The 23,020-nt window shown below is 50.6% G+C and overlaps 1 protein-coding gene across 1 annotated transcript in view; it reads right to left on the reverse strand.

Annotated features, from left to right (window-relative positions):
• tmem108 (transmembrane protein 108) overlaps positions 1-22,811 on the reverse strand; it is a 25,829-nt gene extending 3,018 nt beyond the window's left edge. Inside the window, exons 1-3 of the mRNA XM_062559352.1 lie at positions 22,288-22,811; positions 6,946-7,029; positions 272-1,314 (exon numbers count right to left, since the gene is read on the reverse strand). Coding sequence (XP_062415336.1) covers positions 272-1,314; positions 6,946-6,985 — 1,083 coding nt within the window. The 5' untranslated portion in view covers positions 6,986-7,029; positions 22,288-22,811. The remainder of the gene's footprint in view (positions 1-271; positions 1,315-6,945; positions 7,030-22,287) is intronic.
• Positions 22,812-23,020: the final 209 nt, after the last annotated feature.

Here is a 23,020-nt window from a genome sequence, read left to right on the forward strand (position 1 = left end):
CCATCTACTGAAGCAAGGGGAAGAAAACAAAAGACTGAAAGGAATAAATCCCAATATTTTACTATGAATAAACTCTTCAGTGACCTTGGGTGTCCACAAACCTTGTTGTAAATAATTTCCTGTGAGAGATAAGGTTGAAATAAAATAGAAATCTCCACAAAAAAGAGCAAATGAGTCAAATTCTTCAAATGCGGAACTATTCACTTAAACAAATATATGTCTTAATGGAACTAGAATGAACACTCTTTAGGTCACTAGGTCACTTTTGCACTTTCCCCAAATATGTTTGTATGCGTCTTCTGTAGCATGACTCACAGCACGTGGACACGGGGACACTGATGGCCAGCACGATCCACACGATGTCCATCCTGCTCAGGCAGATGGTCATGCGGGACAGCGGGGCGTCGACGGTGGGGCCCGTGGTGTTGCCGGGCGCCCAGGGGTCCTCGGTGGTGGCCGGCACCTGCCGGTTCAGGAAGTTGCCGCTGGCCGTGGAGGGGGGCTCCGAGGCGTTCCCCCGAGCCGGCGGCCCCGCGGGGGCGGTCGCGTCCCCCCACCCCGGTCCCTGAGGTGCATTGTCCGTGCCGTTGCCCCCGCCAACGGGACCCTGACCCCCCTCGGCGGTGGTCTGGTTGGGCGCGGCGGTGATTGTCGGACTCTGCGTCTTGGGTTGCCGCTCGGTGGACATCGGCGGAGGGGACGTGGCGGGCGTTGGACTCCCTGACGGGTCACCGGCAGGGAGGGCGGGGGACCCTTCCGTCGCCTCGGTCGCCCGTTGGCCGGCGGTGTGGGGCTCGATCCCCGAACGCACCTCCCTCTGGGTGATGGCGTGGCGCGCGGCGATTTCCCCGGGTTTCAGGCCCGCTGCGGGGTCACCACCCGTCCCTGGAGAGGAAGCTGGGGGCCGCTCTCCGGCCGGAACCTCCCTGGCAGCAGATCCCACATCTATATTTGGGGCCTCCGTGCGGGGGGGCTGGCGGGCGCCGCCGCTGCTGGCCGGGTTGGCGCTCACAGTAACTGGGTCGTAGACTCGAGTCGGCTCGCGGCGACGGGCGGGAGGGCCGGTGCTTGCAGCGTCGCGGAAGGCCAACGGGTGCAGGGCGAGGGAAGGGAGCGCCACGTTCGAGGGTCGAGGGCCCCCTTTGGACGACCCGCCCCCGCTACCGGAGCCTTCCTGATGCAAGTCCAGAGGGGGAGGTTCGGGGGCGGGAAGGTGGCTGCTGCCGCGGGCGGTTGCCATGGAGTCCTGGGACGTCTGGTCGAGGTGCAGCTCCTGTGCGGATGACGCCAGTCCTACCAAGACGGCTAGAACACCTGTAGAAAACGACAGAGCGCAGGCGATCAGCACGGGAGGATGATGAAAGATGATGATGATGAAGAGGAAGATCCTCTTTGCCACGTGAATTGTTGCATTCTCCTTTCCCTTTGGGTGTGTGTTTCAGCGTGTCAGTGCGTCTTTACATCATTTCCCTCAAGGCGTGCAGTCTCGTCTCGCCTTCATCATTCTCCTCTGGGTTTTATCTACTGAACCGGCGGCGTGAGTCAGTCAACTAGTTCTTTATTAACCACAGTACATTATTCATGATGCGAGTTGCACCGTGTGCACCCCCCTGCACGCCGGAGACGTGAGGATCTTTTAGCTTTGGTCTGCTGCGTAAATTCTCAAAGAGCTCAAATGGATCAAGATCAAAATATAACAATCCATTATTTGATTAGAATCTCCGGATAACACTGAAAAGAGTTCATTCAGTTTTGATCAGTGCTGTTTAATTAGATGTCTTGATACATTTTCTGACACACATTGGGAAATCATTACTTGCCAGTGGCTCCATGGCGTCAACATGTTAACATGCTTAAACCATCTCAGACAAATGGACAGATTCCCTTTCTCTATTGAAGACAAGTCATTAGCTGGTGCCTGTGGGGAATATCGGTCCTATTATGTTTTCCAGACAGCAGGAAAGTAATCGAGGGAGGAGCATGCAAAGGTTGATTAATTTCTATGCGTCCAGCTGGGAACAGAACATGCAGTATCGCTGTCGAAATTACTGTCTGAATGGATGCTGCTTTATTGTTTTAAGGATAACGCTTGCTATGTTTTGTTCCTTTTTGATTTTTCTTTTTTTTTCCACGAGATTTGTTGACAATGAACATTTTTAAATAGCGCACGTCTTACTCTTAAAACTCATCCTTAAAGGACCCGAGTGTAGGATATAGTGGTTTCTAGTGGTGAGGTCTTAGAATGCAACCCAATGAAAACCTCCCCTTTTATGGTTGTGTCGGGTTGGGATTGGTTCTCTGCATTAGGCTTTCGCTTTAGAGAGAGAATTGAAATTTAATGATTGAGAATGCATTTCTCTGGCAGTCATGACACTCCGGAGAGAGCAAGAAGTCACAGAAAACACACAGAGTTCAAAGCTCTTTGTGACCCAGATGTCAGCAATTATAATCGTGGTCAGTAACTATGGAAACCGAGTTTCAGAGGAGAAGGAGTAAAGAGAAAAGGTGAGGAATTTAGTAAAGGGACAGAATATGTAGATTTCATCAAATGATTGAGTTAAAAAAAAATACAACATCAACCAAGAGAAATGTCAATATATGTAATAAATGATTCCAAATACAACACGGCAGCCTGAAGCTCTGACTATTTAAACTGAGCCTCTGAATCATTAATCATATTCCTCCAGACTCGATCACGCAGACTACCAGGACGGAGGGTCCAGCCCCCCCCCCCCCCGTCTTCCATTAACCAAGCCTGTCACGTCTCCAATCCACGGAGCCCACTCCAGACCCACATCTGAGGGGATTAAACACAATGGCAGACAAACCCAGGCCATCAAACCTGAAGTATCTGTGCGATTGTTGACTGTTCACATCAGGACACATTCAGAGGACGAGGCCCTTTGAGGTGCTCACAAAATCCAAATGATAAATAAAAGGCATTGTTACGACCAAATCGCATGGTTTATACAGTATATTAGATATTTACAGCTGTAAGCAAGACTCAAGTAGAGTAATGGTTATGTTCAACAATGCAACAAAAAAAAGATTAAAGAGGCCGATTAAAAGCAAACATGTTGACGAAGCCGAGGCCCGGGTTGAGTCACACCTTTAATAAACCCAAACCTGGTTGTCCCAACTTGGAAACCCAGCACGGTGCTTCTACTGAATAAAACATAACATCGAGGCTCCCTTTACAACCAAAGTTCTGCTACAAATGAGAAACTTAATGCTGAAGCACACACACACACACACAAACAGCATAGATTCATCCCATTTGTCTGATCAGAAACTTCACCCTGGAGAACGATGTTGCCTTTTGTGACATTGTTTAATTAAACATCATTTCCAAAATGTTAAAAAAGGAGAATCTGCTTGAAAAGTAAGTTTACACTCAGACTGACCATGTGGTCGTTAGCGCTGTCGATAGATTCTGCATCAGACGCTGTTATTCTCGTATTATTTAATCATTGAGCAGATTCAGAACAAAAACTACCAAAGGGACACACGTGCAAAAAGCAAAGGTTACAGCTAACAGCACCTGGCTCACAGCAGCCCGGAGGACACGGTTACATTTTGAATGAAACCTTCATTGCTTGCAAAGACATCCATCTATTTTGGACCCGGACAGTATGTCACGTTTGGCGAATGACATAAAACATCCGGGTGTTTTCCTACACGTGCACCGTTTTACACACTGAGGCGAATCGGTGTGATTTGTCCCAACGGCTGTGTGTCTGATGGAGTGAGGAGCATCAGCAGGGCCAACGCAGACAAAGAGCCCGACCCGTTCCCTCCAGAAAAAAAAGAGAGACCTGCAGAGCGAGGCACCCAGGGGGGGGGGGGGGGGGAAATTAACTAGAGAAATGAGGGTTCACTTCATGAACATCCATTATTGAGCCGAGGAAACGGGACAAATATAAGAAAATTTGATGGAAACCGGGAAGAAGAGAACGTGAAGCGAGGAAAGGGTGTTTTTTTCAGCGGTAAGACGCAAAAATAAAGGGAAAAGGCTCCATAAAACACAGCAGATCAAAATAAGGTGTGAGAGATTGAAGCATACGGGAGTAAAAAAAAACAACTCATCTACTCAGCATAGTTGTTGTTTTTTTAAATCATTTTGCAAGTTGGGTGTTTTGGCCTGACATGATATTTTCTCAGAACCACAAGAAAAACAGAAAAAAAATGAGTCAGTTCAAACAACAAGAAACAAACCTCTGAACCTTTGCCTGAGAAAAGATAACAAAATAAACAACAACTAGCTGGTGTGTTCAATTTCAACGGCGACATTGATTTAGAGGCTTTTATCCTTTGTTTGCAGCGGAGGGAGACACAAAGCTCCCCCTGTTATCACTCACACCAACCTGTCCCCCCACCCCCCCTCCTCCCCCAGCTGCCTGATCACCTCACAACCTGTTAATATCACATAGAGATCACGCCCCGTTTGTGTGACTAATGCTGCCTGCCTCTCGCCCCATGTTCCTGAATTAAGGCCCCTCAGAGTCCACAGGAACCTGGTTACATCTGTTTTTTGTCCTCCGGGGACATCAATAAATCGTGTTGCAAAGCGGGACTCCAACGGCGGCTTTGTCCCACCGATCATTCACCGTTAGACTCAAACGTCACCGGACAGGTGCCGGAGCGACCCAAAGTTACAGTAAAAACAACAACAACAACAACACGCCGATGAAGATAAACCTGCGCCGTTGGATGAACCTTATTGTTCAGGCGCACTAATCAATCCTACTGGAGCACTTAGTGTGTGGCGTGCAGGCTACACTGCTTATGCACTACCGTCTGGTGGCATCATCAATCCTGGGGAGAAGGGTGGGCAGGGGGCGGGGAGAGGGGGGGGCTACTCGCTGTGGAAGGTGGGATATTTATCGTTGTTTTCCGGGGGGGGGGTCACCTCGTGCCACGGAGAGAGACGTGGCTCGAATGTGCAAACAGAGACAATATGCCCACCAGAAATAGGAGCTGCAAAAAAAGTGTGTGTGTGTGTGTGTCAATATGCATTCAGTCAGTGAGAAAATTGCCAGGGTCACTGATGAAATTGAAGTTGATTATAGCACCTTCATCTTTGAAGATGTAATAATTAATCTGAACTCATGGTTTCTGCAATTTGTATTTCTGAGCTTTAAGGGCCACATGTGACCTCTATCGACAACCGGGGTCAAAATCACGGAGAATAAATACTGAATCTCTGGTTTTTTTTATTTTTTCGCATCCCCCAATTTTCAATTCAAGATTATGAACTACTCCCAGGTTACTTCATCTTCCCAAATAATAACCAGAGACCCTGGATGAAGACTTTCACACAATCAAAACCGTTGATTGATCAATGTACTAAACCGCTTTCAAGTACCTTCACAGTTTTATTTAGGATTTCCCTGATCTGTGAAACTGATATTGTTTGAATTATTAATAAAAACAGTATGTGTCTATCAAGAACTTTGTTATTGTGCCCTGGGGGGAAAAACGCCTACACTTTCTTGGTGCTTTGCTTTGAATGAATTCATGAAATTCACGATGTAAATGTACAAGAACTACAGGGAATCACTGCTTTTCAGCTTCACTACTCGAGGTCGATAGCATGTAGGGCATTGAACCATAACCAATAAATAATTAAGGATGTCCTCCTCTCCGCACAGGCCGCCCTCCATGGATCACATTTAGCCTCATTTATGCTAAATAGAAACCAGCGGACGAACCGCCTTGGGATTTCCCTCGAACTCCCTCGGGCCAAATGGAGAGGCTTCATCTCCGGTGCTCATCAGAATACCAACGGGCCTTCATCACACAGCGTGCACACACACACACACACACACACACACACACACACGCGCCTTGGAGGAAACCCTGCTTTATCGTCCATTTAGATAGAAAGTCAGGGGCACGGGTTCACCAAATCAACATGAAGGCTGGAAGAAGAGTTGTGATTGAGGCGTATACATAGGTACGTTGTGTATATATACACACATTTAAAAAAAGGTACTACAAACAGACACATTCCTTTGGTCTGCATCTGGGTGTGTTCGTCTGTCATTCTGAGCGTCTGCCCGTTGGGGGGGGGCAGATAGGGCACATCCTGTGGACCTCTGGAACCGTCCCGGGCCGGAGGACTGGATGGGCGGAGTGGGTGAAGAGGCGGGGAGCGGAGAGGGCGCTACAGATGTGAGGCCGGAGATAAGGGAGGGGGGGGGGGGGGGGGGCTCTCGCAGCAGGATAATGGCTTCCTGTTTGAAGGCTCCGCAAATTGTTTTGTCGGGGGTCACGGCGGCTTCGGGGCAGAGACGCGCTTATCGGAGCATCGGTAGGAGGGGTAACGCCAAAGCAGCAGAACAACAAAGTGTCCCTGTGCTGTTTATCGGGATGATTGAGCTGCAGCGCCAACAGGAAGGAGAGACGCTAAACAGGAACTGAATTGCGGGCTGGAGGTTGTACTATTCCATTAAAAGTCCCAGACGCCGCTAACGTTTTCCCCTTTACAGGAGATTTAAAAAACGTTCAGGCCTCCCTCAGAGGGGCAGAAGACTCACGAACAAAACACAACACGCCGCTGCTTCGTCGCTATGGAGCATCAGCCTCAGCGTCTCTTCTCATGCAGCCTGAAGATGCCTCCTGCAGACGGCCGGTACAGACGGAAAAAATGAGACATGTCTCTGTGTAGCACAGAGGTCTGCGGGGGGGGGGGGGGGGCTTTCAGCTCTGCACAGTGAAAAAGACGAGACCCGGATGGAAGTGCATTGTGCCTGAGGAATGTCTGAGAGACCTGATACGAGACGAGAACATACAGATCTACAGGTTCCGTCCAGGCATTCATCACGTCTCTAGCAATAGAAGAATGTTTCTCCTTTAATGCAACAAACCACCATCAGAATAGGCCGAGACTTGTGGTCCCCCTCCCCCCACCCCCTGCCTGCCCTCTCCCTTGGGTTTACTCACTCAGCAGCTGGCAGCGCAGGACCTGCAGGCTTGTCTTCATGGTATGATGTGATCCGGTTCCTCCTCCACAGTGCTCATGGTTCTCTAGTGAAGACACACACAGAGGAAAAGGGAGCAGAAGAAGAGGTGAGAAGGCAACTCAGCGCTGCAGGTGTCAAAATCAAGTGACGGACGGCGTTTGTGTCCGCGCAGGTTTAAATTTAACCCAAATGTCCCGATAGAGGCCCAGGTGCCCCCCCCCCCCCCCCCCCCACCACCAGCTGCGAGGGCATCAAATCAGAAGCGGCCTCCTGCAGGCTGCGCTGGTGAGTAAAACCGTTCACGGCGCATTAACGATCGACTGCGTCCGTGACAGCCAGGCGTGCACCCACGGGTGCTCTTTAGGAGAATGACTCACCGATGGCCTTCTCTAAACTAAAAGGACACACACACACACATTTCATCCCCAGAGGAGTGTGTGCATGTGTGTGTTTGCCCTCCTTTGAGGAATACACACCTCTCACCTGCACTGGTCCGGATGGACAGGCGTACTTCTTGAGAAGTGTATTCACCCTTCACCCCCCCCCCCGCCTTTATGAATAATCTGATGTGACTGTGACATGGGAAATTGGATTTGCCCCCCTGCAGGACGAGAGGTCTGCTCTCGGGCACCCTGTGCTGCAGGTGGAGTCGTGTTGGAGGGGATATCCAACAAAAGCAGATGATAGTAGGAAGCCGATCCTTTCACAAGGCCTCATTTCTTATAAATGGAGTCCCTCTGTGCAGAGGAGGCAACGCGCTGCATGTCAGCGTCGCCGTAATGTCCATCTACCAGATATTTTCATTGATTTCTTTGCTGTCTGCACCCGGGGAAAAGCATGAAATATTAGACACAGCATTGTAACAAATGATAATTTGGAGGAAGAAAAAGCTTCTCTATACCTCCACCTGGCTTCATTCTACTGGTACAAAAGATAAATGAAGAAGAAAATCAATGAATACAGCGGTTTAAAAATAAACCAAATGGGTTATCAGGAAACTCGGGTTTTAAACGCACACACTTTTGTGCGTTGGTGTTCAAAATGAAAACAAAGAACCACTCACGGCTCACAGCTTTGACCGTAACGGCGTGGGGTTCGGACGCGACACGCTGCTGGTAATTGGAAAAAGAGTCGAGGCTGCAAGGACAGAGTAGTAAGAGCAGAAAATTAGTTTCTGGAAGAAATGGGCCCCAGCTGCAAACCTCCCACGAAAACCCCATCATCGTGTCCACTCATGGCGACGGCACAATGTCTGCAGCGCCGCGCCGCTGGAGCTGTGCTCCTTCGCTGGGCTTTGATGTTTTGAGCATCATGTTGACGGCCTGACGAGCTCAAAAAGGCGTGGTGCGATGAGAGCCCGCTGAGCCTCTCCGCGGTGATTACGCCTCATCAGCGCTGCCGGGCCGGTTCATCCACAGACAGGCGCTTTAATTTGGGGGGTGGGGGGTGAGGGGTGAGGGGGGGGGCGGCGGCAGGTGGGGCGGAACGCGGCAGAAAAGGTTCTGCGGAAAACAATAGATGAGAGGTAAAAATACACCACGCACACACGTGTGAGCAGCTTCCTACTGGAGAGGGGGGGGGGGGGGGGGGGGGGGGAAAGTTGCATGGCAACTGACATGCACACAGACGGTAGCCATCGCCATGGCAACTCTAATGGTACATTACGTTCAAATTCACCCGCAAGGACATTTCGTGGACGCAAACTAAATCAGGATTTAGAATTACAGAAAGGACCCGATGCTGATTTGTGTTTCCAGTCCTGTGTGTCTGAAGGGGGTCCGGGGGGGGGGCGCAGACCGGAGGCCAAGGCCAAGGTCACCTGGGACGTCACAATGAAATAAGCCTGTCACTCCAAACCCTCCGCGGCCACCGGCCTGCGGGGATAACAATGCATTTAATTCTGGACTTCCCTCGATTCTGCGGTTATGTATAGAAGCCGTGGCAGCGCGCTGGCTGCCGGCCCAGAGCGGCTGCAGCCACAACGAGAGGAGGAGGGGCTGGGACGGGAAGTGTGGGAGGCGACAACAACGGCGGGCGTGACTGATCCTCCGATCACGGCCGCTCGCAGTGACGCTTTTGTTCCCGCGCTTCCGGGTTGGCCTCCCGCTCCCGGAGCTTCTCTCTCTCCACAGCGTCAAGGCGGGTGGAGCGCGCAAAACCTGTGGCGTCGACACCACTGAAGAGACCCACGCAGCAAATGACAGCGACGTATGAAAATCAACTCTCAGCGTCGACAGCAGAACTGCGTATTATCCATCTCGCTATATTTAAGTAAATATCCCCCGGCCCTGCTGGCACGGCGTTGCCCCTTCTCCCTTTGATGGAGATCAAGCCCCTATGCCGCTGTTGCTCGCTACGCACCACGCCTTGCTTCCTAAAAACCGGGGGCGCCACCTCGACGACCTCGCGAGAATCAACGCCGTCCTTTCGGGGACGGTGGCTCATTGTGCAGCAAAGAAGGCGGATTGCTGATTGCTTGGTGGGCGGGAAGCGAAAAGCAGGGCCGGTGACTCGAGAGAGAGAGAGAGAGAGAGAGAGAGAGAGAGAGACTCTGGGGCTTTGATAACTTAATTGTCCAGCAAGATACACACAACAGCGGAATGATTACGCGTATTGATTCCAATCCGGCAACGCGGCTAAATTAAATGCGAGCGGCGAGCGCAACAAAGCAGCAATTGGGTTTCCAGGGAGCTCTCGGGATCCTTCCATTCCTGTAAGCGGCGGCCATATTTGCTGAGTCACAGTCGTGTCCCTGGATTGGAAATTTTGGCAGGGTGAGTTGTGCGTGCGTGCGTGTGTGCCGCGTCACGATGGCTGCTGGAGGACGTGGGGGGTTATCAATCAGCGTCATCGTTCCCCTCCAGGCTCTTACAGCAGCACACCAGCCATTAAAAGAACGTTAAGCTCCCAGCACCACCTGCGCGGTCGGCCCTCGGGGTGAATACGCATAATTGATGCGGATCGAGAGACGGAGGACTTCGGAGTTTGCAGATTTCTTTCAGATTTCAACATATTTCATACGTCAATGCTGAGAAGGCAAGATAGTGTAGAAGAGGATTTACTAGTCAATGGTCATTCATGTTAAAGAGAACTTAAGTGCAATCACACACATCAGCTGGATTGTTTTTTCGGGGCTTCTTCTAAATCTTTTATGCGTATTATCGTTATTATGGCAGGTTATATCTTTAAAATCCCATAAAGAAAAAAAAAAAAAAGGCCGTCACTTTCAGTCTCGCGTCGCATCAAAAGACAGGAAACCGTCTGCGGCTCTCGCAGGATTAATTCTCCTGCTTGTTCGGAGGACATCTCAGGAAGAGCGGAGCTCCTGAGCTCCAGGGCACCGCCGGCCTCTTCATTACTCAGCGCTCACACAGACACCGCCGCCAATTACTGAAGCCATTCATCAGAGGAATCACGGCCAAAAGGCCCGTCTGTGGCCGCGTGAGCACACGTGAGACGCCGATAAATAAGAGAGAGATGAATGGTCGCCGGCTAGATCCTGCTTCCTCCTGCTGCAGCAGAGTCAGAGAGAGCTTCAGGTGCGCGTCACTGCAGACCCGCGTGGCTTGAAATCAAGTTATAGCCGCAAAGACGTATCCAGATCTTACCAATTTACAAAAGTAAGGCTTTTATCTCAAGTTTCAAGCACGGATAAAACGTTCTAAAACCAAAAAACTGCTACAGGAAGTCAGGTCTCAATTCAATCAGTCCTGATCTGTCTGTCAATCTAATGCTAAACAGTGCGAACTATTTCAAGGACGGGGGGGCGGGGGGGGGGTTAACGCTCTAACAGTGTTTACCTGAGGAGGAACTGCAGGATGGGTGCTACTCTCCCAGGAGTCCAGTCCAAGTGACGTCCCCCGGTTTTGTTGACCTCGGTCTCAAAACCGATTTGACTCTCAAATCAAGTCAAATCTTTACAGCGTCGGGTCGACCGGCCCTTTGATGTTGAGAAGATGCCAGACTCACTGCATCACGCATTTATCAAAACCAAGGTGAAGGCCAGACAGGCCGGACGGACTCGGGAGGGGATTGAATCAGTGGAACAAAGTGAGCGAGGCCGGTAAACGGAGCCGCGGGGCGAGGGACCTGCGACACACGCCTTGTTATGCAAACCCCCGGGAAGACGACACCAGCGACTGAATACCAAGCGCTCGCTGTCAGAGCTGTGAGTGTGAGTGCGTCGGATTGGCGTTGCCGACAGCAACGCTGGTGAAAACTCGACGGCCCCCCCCCCCTCCCACCCCCCGCACACCTGGAGAACCTTGTATCCCTGCTCTCTGACGGCAGGGTCTTTGAGGGCAGACATTGGGATGCAGCTCAGCCTCGCTCTGTCTGAGTCGTAAACATCCTCCTATCTGTCTCCCTCTCTTTCTTCATTGCGTCCTCGTGTGACCCACCCCCCCCCCGGCGAGACGCCGGCGTGTCGCGTCCCCGCCGCGCTTCGTTACAAACTGTGACACAATCAGAAAGGAGCAGAGCAGGTGAAAGGGGGGCCCCGGGTGACGTTTTTTTGACGTGTCAACGCGGGCGTCGACGCATCCAGCTGTGCAAGGGTCTGTGCAACAACATGGGAATAATGAATATGTAAGGATTTCAACCCCCCCTGAATATGAATATCTGATCTCGGCAGACTGTTGCATGAATGCAAAATGACATAAATGAAGATTAAATAAAATGTTTTTTTTTTTTTTTACTGATATTTAATCCTCCTGCTTTTCATTTTTTGAATGTGCACTAATAAAGTCGAAATGATGCAACGTGTGGGGCTAAAGCCTTGCTTTTTGTTCACCAAGAAGAGAACAGCACTTCGGAACCCGGGGGGGGGGGGGGGGGTCAGAAGGCAGCATGAATAATGCAAAAAGAAAAAAGATCTTTGACAAGTATTGTGAAAAAGTCAATAATTACATTTGCTAATGGAGCTCAAACATCTGCTTTGCTGAAATAAACACGGCCCTTTCTCTGCCTTTTTTCCTCTTTTCACATCTGAAGGATGGAGAAACATCACGATCAAAGCCTCGTCTCCGTTTTCTGTCTCACAGATGAGGCCACGCCAACGGATGACAAGCACGTGGGTCAAGGGTCGGGGGGGGGGGGACCATTGATGAAGTGACCTCGCCCATCAAAGATTGTATCACTGCTGGTGCTGTGGAGAAACCCCGAGCTGCATGGGCCTCTCTTCTCCTCCTTCATCTCCCGCCTCAACATGTCGTTTGTTTAAATTAACAAGGGATCAACGTACCATCGATTGATGTCACGGTGAAAACCCCACAAGGGGATTGTCACTCTGAAGCATTTCAGCATCTCTCAGTTCCTTGTGTTGGTCAACTTTAAAGATTTGGTTCACTATTGCAGCGGCTGGCAGATGATGAAAAAGAACGATGATCTAAAATCCCACTCAGCCGACAAAATGACCTGGTGTAATAAGCAAGGAGCAGAAAAACAACCAGATATTTCTTTGTTCGGGAGCCATAAAGAAAATGCAAATTTTAATTTTTTATCTTTTACTGCACACAGACACAACAAAACAACCCAATTGATTGGTGGAAAATGCTTTCATCTGCAATGCTCCTGTATGAAGGAAATAGTGTGCAGTTTCGACACAATCCTGATTTTGCCACCTAACATGAAACAGTCATCAAACCAATGTCATCTCACAAAAGAAAAAGCATGCTGCTATTGGGACACTTCAATAATGGAGAAATTGCCAGTATGCACCTGAGCACCGGGAAGACTTTTTGACCAAAAATTCAGCGGAACATTCAGCATTGCAGGACAAATGAAGTAATAAAAAAAAAAACCTTCACTTTCCACTGTTCACCCCTGAAAAGCCACTCTGACATCCAGCGAATAGAAATCTTATCTGAGGACACACCTGCCGACCCGCTGCATTCAGCCCAGAAAGCGTTGTGACAGTGAGGGGCACTGAAGGGATGTGACTGCTGCAGAGAAGATAAAAGCAACTACGCAGCGTGGTCAGTTTGAGAGATTTCTCATAAATGCTTCAGGTGTTTTCTTCATTCACTAATAGACCTTCTGCATTATTGTTTCATTTGCGTGACTCGTCAGCGCGGCTTCAGATCTCTCTGTGAAACAGTGACGCGGGTGTCCTCCGTTGTGACGCAGGTCGAACACCCGCCAGATTTGTAAAAAAAAAAACCGATTGGAACTGAAAGAGAGGAGACCTGATTAAAACCCCGAAGCATTTGAAGGAACATCTCTAACATGCCGCCCCAGGTGTTTGCTTGATGCAACTATTCCAACTCATGTAACAGATGCATGTTTATGCTCTTTAATATTGGTCACAGGCATGGAGAACAGGAAGCAGCGTCCTCTCCAATCATCTCGCTGCTCAAGCCGCTCTCTCCTCTGATTGGCGAGCCAGTGGTTATTTTTAGCCGCGCGGATCGTCAATAAAAGCAGACGCTCCTCGGGAGGTTTTAAAATTGAGACGTCTAGACACAGGCCCCAAACTGCAGCCGAAACCGCATGACACACGGCACTGCCGACGCCAAGGTGGCCGTGCAGCCTCCCGAGCATGCGTCGTACTTCAGGCGGGGGCCGCCGCACGCCAACTTCACCCCCTCTGGTACACGCGCAGGTGAACACCTCCCATGCACTGAGTCGAATATGCAGCTCCAGTGAGAGCGCAGGTGTTACTGCGGAGTGAAGCCGTTTCTGGGGGAGGGGGGGAGCGGGTAGGGAGGGGGGGGGGGGGGGGCAGGGGTCAGCGGTGTGGTCCGCTGGCCTCGGGCGAAACGATGCCACGATGAAACGTTTCACGTCACCTAAAGGAGCCGTCGCGTGGCGTTCCCCATCAAAGCCGTCGCGTTCGCCTTGAGGGGGGGTGGGGTGGGGTGGGGGGTGGGGGTTAAAAGATGGAGTGGCGACGGACGACGAACCCGGAGGCTGTAACGTCTCCGCCGGGACACCCAGGGCCTTCCCTTCTAGGATTTCTACGCGGCGCTGAAATAAGACGCCGCAGGGTTGCCAACAAAGCGGGCGTAATATTACAAAACAAGCTTAATCCCTTCAAATCAGCACAACAGATTTAACAGGGTGGGACTTTGTGCTTATTTCGACAGGCTGAGGTTTTTTTGAAAAACAAACCCCGGGCTGTTGTGTCAGCGCTCGAAGTCTGGAGGCAGGCAAGTTAACCTCGCGGTTTAAGAGGCTGACGGGAAATTTAATAAACCTAATTAATGAGACGTGAATTGTTCAGCTCCCCCTTGTGGGTTTAGAAAACCAAAGAATTCTAGCTTTCTGTTGTGAAATACTGGATAAATTACCAATGTTCTTTAAACGGCTGAGGAGTACAAAAGAGTAATATCAAGATTATTTTTGCCAAACCAAAGAAACCCCCAAAAAGGAAATAACTAACCTAGAAATGTGTTTAGTTCCATTAGGACATAAATATGTAAAAATGTGACAGTGGCCCGTGGAATTCACTCTTCAGTTATGATGGCAAGTTCAAGAGCATGAACTAGACGGCAGCATTGTAGGGTAAAAGTCCCTTTCGTGCATCCAGGAAGGTCCATGAGCTGTACACAAGGGGGGGGGGGGGGGGGGGGGGGGGAGGGGGGCACGCATTGTTTCCCTTGTACCTCCACACTTCCTGTCTCACTTCACAGGCTGCAAACGTACTCGGCAGAAATAGTTAAACACAAACCGCGGAATGTCCGGGAAGTTCCTCGCCACACACACACACGCGCACTCACGCACGCACACACACACACACACACACACACATTCCTGAGTTCACCCTTTGACGCAGCCTCCTGTCTGGTGACAATGGCCGGAACAAAAGACCCTGCCGAAGGGTGTTTTTTTTTGGGTTGAAGGGGGAGGGGGGGGGGGGGGGGGGGGCTGTTATTGTACCTCGTTTCCTCGAGCGGTGCCGCGGAGACCTGGCCGGGACGGGGGGGCGAGATGAGCAACATCCGCGAAGAACGTCCAAGGTCCAGAGATCTCCCGCCCGAGTGACGATGACCACGTGTCCCGAGACGTAGGGAGAGATTTTGTATTGTTCTGCTTCTCCTCCTCCTCCTCCTCCTCCTCCATCTCCCTCTTCTGCTCCACCCCCCCACTATTAGTGATACGGATTAAGTCCGGACAGCGCGTCTGGCTCGCTGCGTGCATCAATTACGCCTCCTCCGCGTGATTCGGGCCGACGGACGGAGGCAGATGCCCTCGGCAAAAAAAAACGTTACGAGGACAATTGTCCTGAAAAAGGGGGAGAATTTACTCATGATGAGTCGCCCAGTCGCCCCATTCTCCAAACAGACTAAAGGCCTAATAAGCCAATTACCCAGGAGGTGAACTGCATGTGGTGCAACACACACACAAAACACTAGTAGGAGTGAGGACAGCTCGGGGTCATCCATCGGGACAGCGGTGACCTTTCTCCATCGCAAGGGTGGACAGAAACTGAGAAGAAAAACGGCATTTGAGGATTTGAAGTGTAGGACTTGGATGGAAATGGAAGTGTAAGACTTGATGGAAATGGAAGTGTAAGACTTGATGGAAATGGAAGTGTAAGACTTGATGGAGCGGCTGGCTCTGAGGATCCGTTTGGATCAGCATCGCGGTGCCGACAACAGCAAAAATATTGTCATCACGACAGCCACGAGCTAAATGTGGAACGGGATGCTAACGTGGTAACAGTGAGGCCTTTTACGCCGGTAGAACGTTCACCGCGTTTTACCGTCTTAGTGGAGCCAACTTCACGTGGCAGAAGTTCAAATAGTGATTGAAATAATTACAAACCGGTTGTTGTCACTTTGATTTCTTACGCATCAATAACCTGTCAATAACCTTCAATGTCTCCTTGCGTACGAACATAATCCTCACCCGGGAATCTGGGGCAGGTTGATAATTGCTCTCTGCAAAACAAACAAAACGCCTCTGAATCCATTTCTGAAGACCTCGTGTGTTGCGGCTCCATTTTTGAAACTTCTCTTTCACAACTCCTAAAAAAAACAAAAACCTAAGAGGATTCGTGTGTTTACGTTGAGTAACTCCACCAGGGCGGCTAATTGCGTTGAGCTAGTGTGACGCAAGGGGATGAGGGTGGACAAAGGGTGTGAGCTCCAAACCTGCGTGCGAGCGAACAGCGGTGTCGCAAAGGGTGGCCTTCGAGTTTGTCGAGCGATGTTCACACGAGGAGCTTCAAGTGCGGACTTCCAGACACGTGACATCCGTCAAATATCTCTGCCCGATCGGAGAAATGATGAAGCAATCAGTGCAACCACTCGACGCGCTAATTACCAGCGCGGTCCCCCACAGGCAGCTTCTCACAGTATCTGTGTGTGTGTGTGTGTGTGTGTGTGTGTGTGTGTGTGAATAGAGAAATGTCTCACCAACAGACGCTTAATTACCAGAGGAGGGAGAGCTTTGGTTCGGTTTGGACAAATGAAGGTAAAATAGGTTAAACAGGCCGGACTCAGCATGGTTTGGATGAGACTGGTTACACACACACACACACACACACAAACCAATAAAAGAATGGACAATTCTATTCCAGTATTTCATGAGGAAAGTTCATGGTTGTGGGTCTCAGAACAAATTTAAAGAAAAACTAGTAGAAATTTGAATGTGTAACATGACAACGGTGTAAAAATTCAACGATTAATATAACCTGTAAAACTAGCAAAAATAGAAGTAACCAATAAATAGTGGCAATTTCTTCCTTTTTCTGACTGAATCACTTAAATTGTATCGATCAGACTCTTTCTACGCCTTCGTCTTCAGGCTCGTTTAAAGAGGCAAAAGCGCGGCGCACAGAATGAATGTCAATGGCGTCGCGGGGTCCCGTCTACGGGCCGCCGTAGTTAAAGGTCAAATGTTCGGGGCCCCCGCGGGGGGATTTGCAGGCGTCGCTGTCTCTTTCACTCTGCTGCCTCCCCCCCCCCCCCCCCCTCCCTGTGTGACGTCGGGGCATCGGACGATACGTCTACTGTCGGTGGAGCAGAGAAGAACGGAGCGAACGCCCCCGAGGGGGGGGGGGGGGGGGGGGGACGGAGCAGCGGATCAAACCTCACGTACGTTATTTTAAGAGTTGCTGTGTGGACAGTTTCTGCAAAAAAGATGACTTCAATGCCGCAACACAATTTAAAAAGGACCCCTGTGTCATTTACTACACATTACAGCCAATTATTTGGACAATAAAGATTGGTTTCACTTCATTTTTATCAACATTCACTTCACTTGCTTTAATCCATAACAATGAACATTAATCATTTTGTTTAGATGATACAGTGGTTTTCAGGATCAACCCACCATGAGGCCAGATTTACGCGTGGGGACATTGAGGGTGACAGACATGTTTAGATCTACGCATAGATCAATCTACGCATAGATCAATCTACGCTATAAGCCAAGTTAGAAGCTCCCTGTTTGAGCTCAGTGATCAACAAACAAACATGAGATTGGTATTGATCATCTAAACCCTGCACGAAGGCCAATGAGCGTAATCCCCAAGGGCCAAACTATTTATTCAAGGATTACGTGGTGACATTTCCGCACGCACGCACACGCGCACGCACACACACACACACACACACACACACACACACACACACACACACACACACACACACACACACACACACACACACACACACACACCGCCCGGTTTGGTTCCAGTGAGCTGACCGTGTGCAAAGGCAGCGAGGCAGATGTGGAATAAATCCGACAGCACTAAACACATAAACTTGATCATCACAGAGCTGAGAGGGAGAGGAGAAACCCTTGGAGTTAGCGCGGCGTGTTTGGCGTCTGCCAGGCGGGCAGCAGCCACGGCGACCAATCAAGTGCAGCGAGAAGGACAGTGACAGTGACACTTGAGAGGAAACGTCTCCGGGCTTCAGAAAGCCGGACCTCTGCCCCGCTGGCTGTTCACTCAGATTTTGTGGTTGCCATGTTGCCCCCCCCCCTCCACTCCCCTCCCCTCCCCTCCCCGCCTGCTGCCAGTGCTGTACTCACTCCAGCATCACGATAAAAGCACTGTCTCCATGGTGACGGAGCTGCTACAAACCAGCGCCACACACCTTCACGCTCCCACTCGCGCGGAAAGATGCCACCGTGACGCAATTACATTTATTTTTGTGTGTGTGTGTGTGTGTGTGTGTGTGTGTGTGTGCATGGAAATTCATCATTAACGACCACAGAGCGAGAGGGGGGAAGAGGAGAAAAATGACATAAAGCTCTTTAATTGGTGCTGACAAGCCTTGGTAATTCCATATGTGAGGAGTTCTCCCAGAGGGGCCTAATGCAACGATCACGATGAAAGGCCCGGCCCCCGCCACACCTTCCGGTTGAAGAAGACATCAGACGCACGCGTCACCATTCGGGCTCGCGTCACTTTCTAGGTAAACAGCCTGACTCATCTTTCTTCTCCCATCACCTCGTTTTACCTCAGGCGACCTACGCAAGGACTACACCATTGCAACCACCCCCCCTCTCCCCCCCGGGCCGGCGTGCAGCCCATCAATCAGGCTCTCCAGCAGCCATGAAATGAACCACATGCGCCACACAGAGAAAACCACGGCCTGGTGCTCTCAGAAGCTCCAGATTTCCTTTGCTGCCGATTCAAAAGGGGGAAAAGGTCCATTTGTGAGGGTTCATTTTTAAAGTCAATTCTGGAGGAGTTTGAAAAATTTTACTTCTACAAATTTCTACAAAGGATGGAAAATCAAACACCGTCATTTAAAAATATAGCCTAAAAAAGTACTAATGACCAAGCACTTAAGACAAGAGAGGGGAGTAACCCCCACCCCCCCTCTCCTAAATCCTCCACAACAATTAGCCGCTGGCAATGATATAGAGCGCAATAACAAGCTCTACCATGAGGGGGGGGGGGGGGGGGGGGGGGGGTCTCCTCCGCCACCGACATATGGTGCCACTTTAATCTGCAGCCTCAGAGGAGTCTGGACAGAAGACGAAGGTGAGATGTAAACAAAAAGGACGATGGTCACAATTTGCTGGAACCAACAACTAAGAAAAGTATCCACGGATCATGAGGGACACGCTTGATAAGATTCAGATCCACATCGATGACGTTGTACATGAAACCACAAATATTCCCTTTTTCTTGGTAGAGGACGGTGATTTGTGCCTTTTACCGGGGCGGGGTCACCCTGCCTTCATAGCGCTGACACCTGCTAGTGTTGCCCACCCCCTCTGTCACATGACCCCCCCCTTCCCCAGGACCGGGTTTTGCAGGGTTAGGGTTATGGGTCACCCCTCCCTCTCACAAGGCCTTCCCATAATCCTATTAGACCCAGTCATCTGAGTTGCATTAAAAAATGTGACGATTGATCCTAAGACACAACAACCCCCCGCCCCCCCCCCCCACCCCCCCCGTGTCCTGAGGGCGCCTACAGGGGAGACGCTGCGTTTAACCTTTAACATGGCGGCACTAAGCATGCCCCATACCAACGAAAACACCCCCTCTCTTATCAAAACAGACGAGATGAAGGAACGGAGACGAGTGACGAGTGACTTAAAGTTCAGCTTCACACAAAAGGCAGATTTAGACCTTTAACTCACTCGTGGTCCCCTCTGCACCTCAAACCGCCCCCAGGTCTCTACAGCAAAAGGAAGCGCCTTACGTAACCCCCCCCCCCCCCGCCCCCCCCATATCGGAGGCTACTTCCTGAGGCAGGACCTGTTTGGGGCCCCTCGGGTCCCCCCTCGCCACAGAGGGTGACCATCAGTGGGTGGGGGTGCAGATTGGAGTGGCATGGCTGCAGCCGAGGAATGTGAGGAATTCTCCTTCCTAAACACCTACCGCTCCGCCCCCCCCCCCCCCCCCACTCCCCTTCATCATCATTATGCTTCATTATTCATTAACTTCTATCTGCTCCACCTATGCTTGTTCAGTACCCCCCCCCCATCCGCAATGATCAAAGAGAGGCTGCTCTGATACCAGTGTTCCCAGTATGACGTTGAGAGGAGACTCTTTGAAGCGCCACCCGGTCCTGTGGGAACGCTCTTTAGCCGATAGCATCGCCAACTAAAAGGGGGGAAATATATTTTTCTTTCTTTTCTGAGTGCCGCCCCGTGGTTTCTGTATACGTGACCCCCCCCTCCCCCCCTCCCACTCCAGCTTAAAGTAATTTTGAAACCAGCTGAGGGCCTCAGTTAATACTGCGTGGCATTTACAAAGCACAGGAAAAGAAATGGCACAGGCTGGCTTTTTCCTCCCATTGCTTCGGTGAAATCCCGTTTTTTTTCGGGGGCCGGACGAAGGCGCAAAGTCCATCGCGCACGCTGTGCGGCGCGAGGGGCCCGGGGGGGGAGGGGGGCCTGCGGGGGGGCCCGCATTCCACCTCACGGGGTACCACTCTCTACCAGTCATCAGCGATGCTTACTTGAAAAGGCATGAAACCCCCCCCAAAAAAATGTCCCATCAGCTCGGACTTTGTGCTGCACGAGGCAGAAAGCAGAGTTTCCCGTTTCCTGGAACTCCCTCAGTACGTTTGTTTAAGGGAGGCCTGCCGGTGTGCACGTGAAAGCCGATCATTTCCGGGCCCCCTTTTTCCGTGTTAACGTAGACTTTTCCTGCCGTTGCTGATAAGAGAAGCGGGGGGGGGGGGTGATTGGGCCACCGCCCTCTGGAAATTCTTACTAATGGCCGTAGATAAAGCACCAATGAGTGTTTGTTGCAATGACACACACACACACACACACACACACAGGCGCAGTTAGATTGTACACGACCATTTCAATTTCAGCGTGGTGGCGATCGCCAAAATAAGACCGGAAAAGGCTGGAAAAAATGCGAGCTTTTCCCAAAACAATTTTCTCTAAGTTACTGAAATGTGATGAACAACGTTAGTTGGCTACAGTTATTTTGTGTTGAAAGGCAGCTATTTACAAACTATGTATAACGTCTTTTATTTTGGATGATGAAATACAGCAACAAACAACAGCAAGTTTGCATTGTTATTGTGAAGATGACATTAGCATTTAACTGAAAAGGACAGAGTAACTATATCAGAATGATTATATAGATGAAGATTCCAGGGGATTTATTGACTATTGTTAATTGAGACGTTTCAGTTGGTTGCAATCTGAGACCTTACCACTGGATGCTGCTAAAATCCACCACATACTGCATCGTTAATGACGGACAAATTCAGTGAAAAGTTGCAAAAAAACCTACAAGGGTTTTTCCCATCAACAGCTTTCTCATGAACTGTAATCTAACACACACACACACACACATCATTTGTATGTATCAAGTAACATTCAGTAAATGTTGCCAGAGCTTTATGCGCTGCAGGATGTCTCTCCAGATGTGCGAGGAATAGATGTCCTCATTACTGTTAAGTCCTTTGCACATATGCTCCCTCATACCCATCCATGGCATCGCAGCACGTCAGCTCGCCCAGGGAAGCTGTCAGCTACAGATGTCAATACCCCCGCTGACCCCTCACCCTCCCCCTCCCCTGCACACACACACACACACACACACACACAGGACTGGAGGATTGTCCCCCAGAACAAAGGGATGGGGGGGGGGGGGTTCTGTGGAGAACGAGCAACCAAACATTCCTGGAACAATGGAGCAGGTTCGCTTAGTGCACGCTTTACTTTATGCTCCATTCGACCCCACTGTGGGTGGAAACAAAGCCGGGGGTCCACACTCAAACGGGCTGTTTGGTTGAAGCAAGGTTTGTTCACGGGGGTCCTACATTTTAAGAGAGTTCCTCCTATTATCTGCTTTGTTGCTGCCATGTTGCCTGAGGAATAAACCACTTGAAGGGCACTTGGGGCAGAGATCCTCCTGTTGCGAGATTGATTGGTCAAAAAAAAAACATCCTCTTATTTCGATGTAAACAACACTGTAAATAGACTGGGATTACAGCAAGCCACAAGGATTCGTTTTCATTAAGCTTTCCAAGAATTTAGTGCCACCCACAGTCCAAAAACACTTAAGAGCACATAATCTGAATGGACCATGATACATGACAGCTTTTTTTTTCTCCACCAAACACCAAACAAACTATGTGTTTCTTTTCTTTCTTTCCAGTAAAATTAAGATTATCCAGGAATCCTCCATAGAACTAACCGGTAGCAGCTCAACTTCTACACCACGTAACAGCATCAAAGGATGCTCCGGAGCAAGAGGTCCCCAAATACTGGTTCCAGTCCTGGTTGGGTGCAGCACTGACAGCGATGCGCGGGTCCGTGACTGTCATCGGAAACCTTCCAGCAGGAAATCGGGGTGCTGAACGCGATCGACGCGTAAAAAAGACGACTGTGAACCTCTTATCTGCTCCCAGGTAGAGAGAACATGAACTGACGTGGTACTCACCTGCGCGCCGTTACGTCGGGTACTTGGCGATTCCGAGAGAAAAGAAACCCGCCCGCCCACCTCCCTAAAAACAAAACAAAAAAGCCGCCCTGTCACTCTTCACACCATCCGTACGCACATGTTTCCAGTCTCCCCCCTCCCCAAAAAAACAAAAACCGGGAGACGTCACAGCAGCCGGGAGCCAAGTGAAGCGCTTCTGCGGGAGCGGAGCTTGTGGGTGCGCAGCGCGTCCAGTCGCCGGATGAGAGATGACTGTACGGGAGGGAGGGAGGGAGGGAGGGGGGAAGGAATGGGGGTGTTCGTGGTGTGTGGGGGCGGAGACGCGCCGGTTGGGTTAACTCTCCGCCTCGAAGGGCAACCGCGATCTGCGCGGCCGCCGCTGATAAAAAAAAAAAGCGCGTGATCCGCTTGGGTCGCACCGTCAGTGCGTGGTGCGCAGTCAAAGAGGCGCGCAGGAACGCCGGGTGCCACCCCCACTGAAGGCGGGTTTCGTGGTGACTGTACGGTGAGGGAATTTTAATGAGGACCGCTGCGGAGCGCACACCCCCCCCCCCCCTTCCCTCCCTCCTCGTGCTGAAATCCAATTGTCCCGAGAAAAAGAAAAGCCCGTAAAGTTAAGAGGAGGAATGGCGCGACTGTTGACGGCTGAGCGGCAGATTAGCCCGCGGGGCACCTGTTGGCTGGAGACAAGTCCCGGATGTCCCGACTCAGATCGGCTTCAAAGTCACCTGCG

The sequence above is a fragment of the Pungitius pungitius genome, chromosome 19 (assembly GCF_949316345.1).
Source record: "Pungitius pungitius chromosome 19, fPunPun2.1, whole genome shotgun sequence".
Taxonomy (NCBI): domain Eukaryota; kingdom Metazoa; phylum Chordata; class Actinopteri; order Perciformes; family Gasterosteidae; genus Pungitius; species Pungitius pungitius.